Source organism: Danio aesculapii, chromosome 5 (genome assembly GCF_903798145.1).
Source record: "Danio aesculapii chromosome 5, fDanAes4.1, whole genome shotgun sequence".
Lineage (NCBI taxonomy): Eukaryota > Metazoa > Chordata > Actinopteri > Cypriniformes > Danionidae > Danio > Danio aesculapii.
This window is the reverse complement of record NC_079439.1, coordinates 1,311,008-1,323,262: the sequence shown is the minus strand read 5'-3', so window position 1 is coordinate 1,323,262 and position 12,255 is coordinate 1,311,008. Positions and strand designations below refer to the sequence as shown.

At 30.2% G+C, this 12,255-nt stretch overlaps 1 protein-coding gene across 1 annotated transcript; it reads right to left on the bottom strand.

The window, feature by feature from the left end:
- Positions 1-12,006, bottom strand: haus4 (HAUS augmin-like complex, subunit 4). The gene is made up of 10 exons (XM_056456812.1): positions 11,862-12,006; positions 11,625-11,700; positions 10,154-10,293; positions 8,752-8,880; positions 8,400-8,540; positions 7,317-7,413; positions 7,074-7,219; positions 3,400-3,530; positions 2,221-2,289; positions 1-251 (listed from the first exon to the last, which is right to left on the bottom strand). The coding sequence occupies exons 2-10, from the start codon at positions 11,689-11,691 to the stop codon at positions 68-70; spliced, it is 1,104 nt and encodes a 367-aa protein (XP_056312787.1). The 5' UTR covers positions 11,692-11,700; positions 11,862-12,006; the 3' UTR covers positions 1-67.
- Positions 12,007-12,255: the final 249 nt, after the last annotated feature.

The window sequence follows — 12,255 nt, the reverse complement described above, 5'->3', positions numbered from 1 at the left end:
TGCTTTTAGGAACTGATTTATTAGTAAACGAAGAAACAACATTATTCTTTACAGTAAGCAGCTGATATTAGGCATTAGAGGTGGAGAACTCCTTCAGCGCCCAGGATTTGGTGGCGATCTCCTGCCGCAGTCTGGAATATTCCTCTGCAAGAGCCTCAAAGTCTTTGCCGTAGATTTCAAAAGATGCCAGTTTAGACTCCACTTCCTGTTTCTCCATCTTGGAGGACTTCAGATCCGCGTTGAGCTTCTCACTGAAAATGACACATCCAGATTTATATGGATTATTCCCTCTGAAACACTGCACATGTGTGTTTGATTATCAGAGTTGCTGCAGGTTTCATCAGGTCAAATTTAAGACTGTTATGAAAGAAATTTCAGACATTTTATTCAGGGATTAACTCTAGGATTAGGTGGCACTCTGGCTCAGTGGTTAGCACTGTGGCCTCACAGCAAGAAGGTCGCTGGTTCGAGTCCCGGCTCAGTCAGTAGGTGTTTTTGTGTGGAGTTTGCACGTTCTCCCCGTGTTGGTGTGGGTTTTCTCCGGGTGGTCTGGTTTCCCCCACAGTCCAAACACATGCGCTATAGGGGAATTGATTAACTGAATTGGCCGTAGTGTATGAGTGTGTGTGTGTGAATGAGTGTGTATGGGTGTTTCCTAGTATTGGGTTGCAGCTGGAGAAACCCCCCTGCTCTCCCCCCACTGAGCATCATGGACAGCATTGTGGCAGCAGTGGAGTCATTCAGGTTCCTGGGCACCACCATCTCTCAGGACCTGAAGTGGGACACTCACATTGACTCCATTGTCAAAAAAGCTCAACAGAGGATGTACTTTCTTCGTCAGCTGAGGAAGTTTAACCTCCCAAAGGAGCTGCTGAAACAGTTCTACACCTCCATCATTGAATCAGTCATCTGCACATCAATAACTGTCTGGTTTAGCTCAGCTACTAAATACGACCTCCAAAGACTACGTCGAATAGTTCGGACTGCTGAGCGAATCACTGGTACAACCCTTCCTACTCCCCAAGAACTGTACTTATCCAGAGCGAGCAGAAGGGCTGCCAAAATCACTCTGGACCCCTCACACCCAGCACACTGCCTCTTTGAACTTTTACCTTCTGGTCGACGCTACAGAGCACTGCGCACCAGAACAGCCCGACACAGAAACAGTTTCTTCCCTCAGGCAATCCATCTCATGAACACTTGATGATAATAATTGCGAAACCAACATCACTACTGCTGTACACTTTATAAACATATACACTTATTTAACAACACACTTTACATGCCAATTTGCACATAACAGCTGCACATATAACGTTGTATATAGTAATAAACACGTACATACACTTGTCAATTTGTATAGTTGCACTCACTACTATTTTTTAAAAATATATTTATTGTCTGTTTTTTGTCCTGTCTCTGTAATCCTGCTGCACTGTAGAAGCTCTGTCACCAAAACAAATTCCTCGTATGTGTGAACATACCTGGCAATAAAGCTCTTTCTGATTCTGATAAAACGTGCTGGATAAGTTGGCGGTTCATTCTGCTGTGGCGACCCCTAATTAATAAAGGGACTAAGCCGAAGGAAAATGATTGAATGTTGTTAATTTTTGAAAAAAAAAAACTCATTTAATTTCAGGAAATTGTTTAATTTAAGTTCGTTAAATTAAAAAAGGTTGTTAATTTTCAAGAAAAAAAAAAAAAAAAAAAAAAAAAAAATCAATAATTTTGGGAAAAATAATTTTCGTGAAAAATCTCGTTAAATCTCGAGGAAAAAGTTGTTTATGTTCTAAACATAACGACTTTATTCTCAACAATTAACATCTTTATTCTCAGAATTCAATAAGTCTATTCTCGTTTTCCCACTTTTTTCTTGAAATTTAACAAGCTTTTTTCACAAAAATTAACAAATTTCTCTCAAAATTTGATCTAAACTTGTTTCTTCAAACTTAACAAGTTTAATGTCGCATTATTATGACTTTAATCTGCAGATGGTTTCATTTTTAAATCAACACTTGGCTCTAATCCTCTTCTGTAGCTTTTTTTTAATTGCCTCATTAAAAAATCTTATTTAGTAGAAAAGATATTTTAATAGATGTTTTAAAAATTGTCTCATAAAAAAACTAATTAAGTGGAAAATATTTATAATGAATTGTTTTTTTTTTGCTGTAATTGTCTGAAAACGCTTTGCGATGAGAAACGCCGTCTGCTGTTACTCACGTTATTTTCTTATGAGTGGCGATCTTGTCTCTTGTGTAAGTGTCCAGCTGAACTTCAAGCATCTCAGCCCTGCAGAAACAAACCAATCAGCATTAAATACATCTAATATTACATTAAGAGTATTTCAATATATTACTATTACATACTACAGTATATATATATATATATATATATATATATATATATATATATATATATATATATATATATATATATATATATATATATATATATATATATATATATATATATATAGTTTTAATGAATCTCTATATCCATGAAAATTAGAGTGGTCACTGAACCTTTTTAGGAATAGACAGTTCAATCATATAAATTCTAATGAGTTATTGAAAACAAACCGCTAAATTGAAACTAAACTTGATATTTTTTAAGTTTTTCTTGAATTTTCCAGTTTATTAAAGTCTTATTTAATATTTTCCCTCAGAATATTACTTTATGCGTGCTCATTTTTGCACTGCGATTTATCAAATTATTTTCTTTGTTCTTTATTTCCACCTGGGGAGACTCATCCCGAGGCCTCTAGAGATTGTGCAGTGCCATTGATGTGATTCAAGTCCTGTGGAGAGATGATGGCATCCATTGAGGACTTCTAAAGGTATCCATAATCCTGGACCAGGCCGTATCCTGAGCTGATGCTGTGGTGGTCATGGAGGAGTGGAGAGCATGAGTCACCGCATTGATCCCGTGGGCCAGCCTGATCACCCGCCGGTGACCTACTCACACCTGCAGTTCTCTAAGATGGACGTCTGGTGTTCTCCAGCCTCCGGCACCTAGACTGCAGCTCTGCACCGGAAGTTTGGCCAGAGGAGAAATGGTCGTGCCCAATTGAGCCTGGGTTCTCTCCAGGTTTTTCCTTCACTTTCGTCAATTGGTGAATTTTGTTCCTCCACAGTCACCACTGGCTTGCTTGGTTAGGGACTTGTAGAGCTGCGCATCGACAGATTTGCTCTTCAGTGTTTGGACTCTCAGCAGTGAAGATTAAACCACACTGAACCGAGCTGAACTTCAACTCTGATATCTGGACATGCTTACTAGAACTTATATAATGTATATGCACAAATATGTGAAACATCCTGTAGAAAATATTAATGTAAAAGAGAGATCTGTTCTGAACTCATTTATACTGAGCACTGTGTATCTGATATTACAGTAACACACCTGATCTTCTGCAAACCGATCTCACATTTGCCCTCAAAATACTCGATCTTCTTCCTGTCCAGATCTTTCTGAGCCTTCAGTCTGAGCTCCAGAACCAGACTCTGCAGGATCTTCATGCACATCAGCAGCTCCTGACACACAAAATAATGCTTAGTTTAGTTTACTTTAGTACAAGGATAATAGATTGACCCTATTCCAGTCATAGGCAAGATGCATGGTGTCAAGGCAAAATGTACAGTCTTTTAGAAAGATAATGTCTATATATTAATGTCTATATATTAATGTCTATATATTCTATATATTAATGTCTATATATTCTATATATTAATGTCTATATATTCTATATATTAATGTCTATATATTAATGTCTATATATTCTATATATTAATGTCTATATATTCTATATATTAATGTCTATATATTAATGTCTATATATTCTATATATTAATGTCTATATATTCTATATATTAATGTCTATATATTCTATATATTAATGCCTATATATTAATGTCTATATATTCTATATATTAATGTCTATATATTCTATATATTAATGTCTATATATTCTATATATTAATGCCTATATATTAATGTCTATATATTCTATATATTAATGCCTATATATTCTATATATTAATGTCTATATTTTCTATATATTAATGTCTATATTTTCTATATATTAATGTCTATATATTCTATATATTAATGTCTATATATTCTATATATTAATGTCTATATATTCTATATATTAATGTCTATATATTAATGTCTATATATTCTATATATTAATGTCTATATATTCTATATATTAATGTCTATATATTCTATATATTAATGTCTATATATTCTATATATTAATGTCTATATATTAATGTCTATATATTCTATATATTAATGTCTATATATTCTATAATGTCTATATATTAATGTCTATATATTCTATATATTAATGTCTATATATTCTATATATTAATGTCTATATATTCTATATATTAATGTCTATATATTAATGTCTATATATTCTATATATTAATGTCTATATATTCTATATATTAATGTCTATATATTCTATATATTAATGCCTATATATTAATGTCTATATATTCTATATATTAATGCCTATATATTCTATATATTAATGTCTATATTTTCTATATATTAATGTCTATATTTTCTATATATTAATGTCTATATATTCTATATATTAATGTCTATATATTCTATATATTAATGTCTATATATTCTATATATTAATGTCTATATATTTATGTCTATATATTAATGTCTATATATTAATGTCTATATATTAATGTCTATATATTCTATATATTAATGTCTATATATTCTATATATTAATGTCTATATATTCCATATATTAATGTCTATATATTAATGTCTATATATTCTATATATTAATGTCTATATATTCTATATATTAATGTCTATATATTCTATATATTAATATCTATATATTCTATATATTAATGTCTATATATTCTATATATTAATGTCTATATATTCTATATATTAATGTCTATATATTAATGTCTATATATTAATGTCTATATATTCTATATATTAATGTCTATATATTCTATATATTAATATCTATATATTCTATATATTAATGTCTATATATTCTATATATTAATGTCTATATATTCTATATATTAATGTCTATATATTAATGTCTATATATTCTATATATTAATGCCTATATATTGTATATATTAATGTCTATATTTTCTATATATATTAATGTCTATATATTAATGTCTATATATTCTATATATTAATGTCTATATATTCTATATATTAATGTCTATATATTCTATATATTAATGTCTATATATTCTATATATTAATGCCTATATATTGTATATATTAATGTCTATATTTTCTATATATTAATGTCTATATTTTCTATATATTAATGTCTATATATTAATGTCTATATATTCTATATATTAATGCCTATATATTGTATATATTAATGTCTATATTTTCTATATATTAATGTCTATATTTTCTATATATTAATGTCTATATATTAATGTCTATATATTCTATATATTAATGTCTATATATTCTATATATTAATGTCTATATATTCTATATATTAATATCTATATATTCTATATATTAATGTCTATATATTCTATATATTAATGTCTATATATTAATGTCTATATATTCTATATATTAATGTCTATATTTTCTATATATTAATGTCTATATATTAATGTCTATATATTCTATATATTAATGTCTATATATTCTATATATTAATGTCTATATATTCTATATATTAATATCTATATATTCTATATATTAATGTCTATATATTCTATATATTAATGTCTATATATTCTATATATTAATGTCTATATATTAATGTCTATATATTAATGTCTATATATTCTATATATTAATGTCTATATATTCTATATATTAATATCTATATATTCTATATATTAATGTCTATATATTCTATATATTAATGTCTATATATTCTATATATTAATGTCTATATATTCTATATATTAATGTCTATATATTAATGTCTATATATTCTATATATTAATGCCTATATATTGTATATATTAATGTCTATATTTTCTATATATTAATGTCTATATTTTCTATATATTAATGTCTATATATTAATGTCTATATATTCTATATATTAATGTCTATATATTCTATATATTAATGTCTATATATTCTATATATTAATGTCTATATATTCTATATATTAATGTCTATATATTCTATATATTAATGTCTATATATTCTATATATTAATGTCTATATATTCTATATATTAATGTCTATATATTCTATATATTAATGTCTATATATTCTATATATTAATGTCTATATATTCTATATATTAATATCTATATATTCTATATATTAATGTCTATATATTCTATATATTAATGTCTATATATTCTATATATTAATGTCTATATATTAATGTCTATATATTAATGTCTATATATTCTATATATTAATGTCTATATATTCTATATATTAATATCTATATATTCTATATATTAATGTCTATATATTCTATATATTAATGTCTATATATTCTATATATTAATGTCTATATATTAATGTCTATATATTCTATATATTAATGCCTATATATTGTATATATTAATGTCTATATTTTCTATATATTAATGTCTATATTTTCTATATATTAATGTCTATATATTAATGTCTATATATTCTATATATTAATGTCTATATATTCTATATATTAATGTCTATATATTCTATATATTAATGTCTATATATTCTATATATTAATGTCTATATATTCTATATATTAAAGTCTATATATTAATGTCTATATATTCTATATATTAATGTCTATATATTCTATATATTAATGTCTATATATTAATGTCTATATATTCTATATATTAATGTCTATATATTCTATATATTAATGTCTATATATTAATGTCTATATATTAATGTCTATATATTCTATATATTAATGTCTATATATTCTATATATTAATGTCTATATATTCTATATATTAATGTCTATATATTAATGTCTATATATTCTATATATTAATGTCTATATATTCTATATATACACACACACGTGTCTATATATTCATTCAGACATAAACGCGTGTCTCTAGACTCACAGACAGGTACGTGTGTGTCTGCCGCTGCAGTAACATGGTGTTGTCTCTGTTTCTCTCAGTCAGGCTCTTCACTTTCTTCTTTTCCCCATCCAGCAGTTCGGGAAGTTTAGAAAGCTTCACGCTCCTCAAACCCTCGCTTTCATTCTCTAAGAGAGACGAGTAATTATTTAAGTGCAACCACATCTAAATAAAAACAACTATCCCTTTAAAACAAGTCTCTTCCAGCAGAGTGGCTCAGTTTACCCCAGTCAGGCTGGTAGTATGTCAGGATGGCGGTGCTTTTCTTCTTCAGGTGCTGCAGGAGCTCTGAGGGAAACTTCTGCTTCATCTGCAGGACGTCCTATGAGAAACAACAGGTCATCATGAGTCTCTTTCATAAAGTAAAGCCATGTGCACACTTCTGACATGTATCACGCAGACTTAACGGCAACATTTATCAAGATGTTTTAGGACATATATATATATATTCATTCATTCATTTTCTTTTTAGCTTAGTCCCTTTATTAATCTGGGGTCGCTACAGCAGAATAACCCACCAACTCATCTAGCATTTGTTTTATGCAGCGGATGCCCTTCCAGCTGCAACCCATCACTGGGAAACACATACACACTCAATCACACACACATACACTACGGACAATTTAGCCTACCCAATTAACCTGTACCAGGTGACACAGCCGAGGCTCGAACCAGCGACCTTCTTGCTGTGAGGCGACCGCACTACCTACTGCGCCACTGCGTCACCCTAAGTTCACTATAAAATGTAAAAAAATAATAATAAATAAATAAATAAATATATATATTGTAGTAGTTAACATAAAGCAATGTTTTTTAGTTATCTAAATATTATTAAATAAATTAGGAAATTATCCGTGGCAATATTTACCTCCGGCCCACTAGCCTCAATCAAGTTTAGTTTTTGGCCCTTCATAAGGAAAGTATGGGCACCCTTGATCTACATGAACAAGACGGAGTGAAGGGGGATAAAAAACTGGACTGGAATGCAGCCAGTGTGACAATGAAACTCATCACTGAATCCTGTTTGATCTGCAGTTCCTGTGTGCTCGGTTAGAGCGCCACCAAGTGGTATTTTACTATAACCTCAGCAGCTCAAAGCACAAGAACAAAAGAACCCTCTTTGCAGCGCATCAATTTTTCTTTAATGACACTTTTCCGCCTGCTGTTTTTCATGTTGGTTTGCACACTCACATTTGTTTATTATTCACGCTGGATTAAACATCAGTGTTAATAAGAATCTTAAATCTGATAAATTGCATTTATTTCAATGCACTTGTCTTTGAACACTAAAACTGAGTAATGTAGCACCTGTTCAGAAGGCATCAGCCTCTTCACTCGCTCTGCTGTCAATCCCAGAATGCCGCTGTGAGGTTCACTGACGTCAGCGCTGATGTCCATCCGTTTCACACACTGACCCACCATCAAACACTGCTCCAGTGTGCTGCAGAACTGCCCCAGAAAACATTATAGCACTGTTAAATATGCTAATGTAAGTCTTACACTGATTTAGCAACTACTGTATGATCTGTTTATGGGTTTATTGAACAGGACGTCCAAACAAATGAAAATGCCATCTCACAACGAGTGACGGTACCATGCTTTTACACTACAAGTTTCTGCTTAAATAAGAAATATCTCTATGCTATTATTCAGGTGGTACCGTGTGGTCTCCTGTCTGAGCGCTGGAGGCTTTACTGAAGTGGTTCTCCTGGATTATCTCTCTCAGCAGCCGATGAATGCTCTCCACACGCAGCCAACTCAACCTCTGAGTGTGCAACTCTCGCTCTACCTGAACAACACACATTCAGAAGCATCTTTCAGAGTTTGGTTGCATCTCAGATTTTTTTCACATTGACACAACTAATCTATCCACAATGTATTCTTTAAGATGGAGTCAAAACACTGATAGTGAGTGAAAAAAATCTGCAAAATAGCAACGCCTATATTTCAAATAATATTTTATACCCATTATACAGCTGAAGACTAAAATATTTGTATAAATATAAGACTATAAATAGTCTTATATAATAGTTTATATATAATAATATATATAATATAATAGTTTATATAAATAAATAGTTATATAAATAATATATAAATATATAAATAAATATATAAATAGTTTATATAAATATAAGACTATAAATTATAAATATAAATAAATAAATAAATATAAGACTATAAATTATAAATATAAATAAATAAATAAATATAAGACTATAAATTATAAATATAAATAAATAAATAAATATAAAACTATAAATTATAAATAAATAAATAAATAAATAAATAAATATAAGACTATAAATATCTCTATATTTTCCCTCTAGATAAATTAAGCGCTGTTTAAACATTTTCAAGTATAAACATAATATTTTAATCAATAATTTCTATTAACTAATTTCTTTTGTCTTTGCAAGATTGCAGTGCATAATATTTTACGAGATATTTTGCAAGATACTAGAAGCATTCAGCTTAAAGTGACATTAAAAAACTATTTATTGGTTAATTAGGCAAGTCACTGGACAAGAGAGATTTGTTCTGTAGACAATCTGAGAAAAATATTTCTTATGGGGGCTAATAATATTGACCTCAGCGGTTTTTACAATTTAAAATATATACAATAATAATACTATGTTTATTTTATATTTTTTATCTTATTTATTGTATTTATATCTCTTTCTTTTTAGTTTTTTTGCTTCAATCATTTATATTTTTATAGAACTAAATTATCCACTATTATTTTTTCCATGTGGAAAGAACACAGTCGGCTGAAAACAAATCTGAAGAACTGCATGTTTTAATATTTCACTTTTGTTGTTTGTTTGTTTGGTGCATTAGTATATTCTCCACTATTTTCAGTACAGAACATATCTCAGATGTGACCTAAATGTGCAAAGATTTATTTAAATTTATTTTAAATGAATATATGAACCTTTATAGGAAACACAATGAAATACTCATTGGAAAGTAATACAGGACTTGAAATGTTACGACATAAAATATAATAAATGATATTGTAATAAATATAATATAAGATGTATTTGTTTCTGAAGTCTGACCTTCTCCAGGTCTCTCCGCAGGTGCTGTGTGAGTCCAGTTCGGTCCACGTGCTGGGAAAGAGTGGCCAGAAGCTTACAGAACTGCGGATTTTGGATTAAATCCTCCTCCGTCATCTGACACAAAGGGAACGCTGCTAAAACTGAAGCACAAATGAAGGAACTCATTAATTTCAATGCTAGAATCGTTGTACAATAGTCTATAATCACTTTACTTATGGAAGCATATCAGTGGCAAAATCCATTTTGAAATGCAAAACAGCAATGAAATATGTAACATGCCAATGCATTTCTGTATTTAAATATGCATTCTCCATGATATGGTGAAAAATGGAAATGAAACTATTTAATTTACATTTGCCGTTCTCTAACTACAGTTTTAATAGATAAATAATATACCAACTTTAATGCTTTATAAGTTGCAAAATTCAATTGGAAATGTAATATCTAGGCCGTAGTGTATGAGTGTGTGTGTGAATGAGTGTGTATGAGTGTTTCCCAGTACTACGGCTGGAAAGGCATCTGCTGCGTAAAACATACAGTATGCTGGAACAGTTGGTGGTTCATTTCGCTGTGGCGACCACTAATATATAAGAGAAGCAAGCCGAAGGAAAATGAATGAATGAATGAATGAATGTAATACCCAAATATAGTTGATGCATGAACAAGAAGAAATGTAAAATGCTTTTTGCCCTTAACTGCATTTAGACACAGGATTAGAAAAAAATAGGACTGCATGTCCATGGCACATGTAAATTATGTAATTTTGCACCAAATATTGCACTTACTAGATAAAGATATTTATTTTTCATATTACATTTCAATATTAATGTAGCTATTAATATGCCTCCATATTTTCTTTGCTCAGTGTGTAATATGAATGTTCATGTGTGTATATGTTTACATAATTATGCATATGTGAAATTATGTAGGTTCATTAATTTTCCTTCGGCTTAGTCCCTTTATTCATCAGGGGTCACCAGAGTGGAATAAACCACCAATTTATCCAGCATGTTTTCTATAGCAGATAGGGAATCCAGGCGCAACCCAGTGCTAGGAAACACCCATACACACTGATTCACACACACTCATACATTACAGACAATTAAGTTCGATTCCCCTATAGCGCATGTGTTTGGACTGAGGGGGAAACCGGAGCACCTGGAGGAAACCCACGCCAACACGGGGAGAACATGCAAACTCCACACAGAAATACCAACTGACCCAGCCGGGACTTGAACCAGCGACCTTCTTGCTGTGAGGTCACAGTGCGAACCACTAAGCCACCGTGTCCCCCAAACATGCATGTATTTAATCTTTTGTTTGTTTTATATCCAGCTGTTTCTGTTACATCATTATCATGTCTTAAGCTATTCACTAGTGCAAACATCAGTATGCATCCAGTGAGGGATAAATAAATACAATACGCATTTAAAAACAGAAAAAGAAGAGAAAACCCTAATTAAGTTCACACCTTGCTGATGTAAATGATCTCCTTTACCGAGAGAAGAGGCAAAAACACAATCATTTCTCTGAGACATCTCTAAGATCTGCGAAAAACAACGAAAACGACATATTAAAAACGATACAGTAACGTATAGAAATAGTAACGTAACGTATAACGAAATAGTAACGTAAGATATAAAATATACGGTTAATACACTGAGACTTACAACTTAACAGTACAAAGTCTTCAAACAGTGCTCCTTACCTGTATATTTCACATTCGTTAACTGTTCTGAAGTTTAAACTGTAATAGTTAATCTAAATTATATGTGATATTTCATCAAAATGCCCCCCAAAAGTTCAGTTTTCGCTACACTTCTACTTTGTTGACATTCGTATTTTAGCGCCAGGAAGTGACCAACTGCGCATGCTTGACTGTGAGCATAGCGAATGGTTCACGATCTATAATGACGTCTCGGACTCTGACGTTGAACCAATGAGCGTGAGCGCTTTTTTTTATTTGGGCGGTTTTCATTGGCTGCGCGATATGTTACACAAAAGTCTTTTGCTGCAGATTCAGATATTCAGAACTTCAGCACAGATGAACGTAGAATTCTTTTTTCACGTGCGCTGAGAGCAATCTAACACTGAGAATAAAT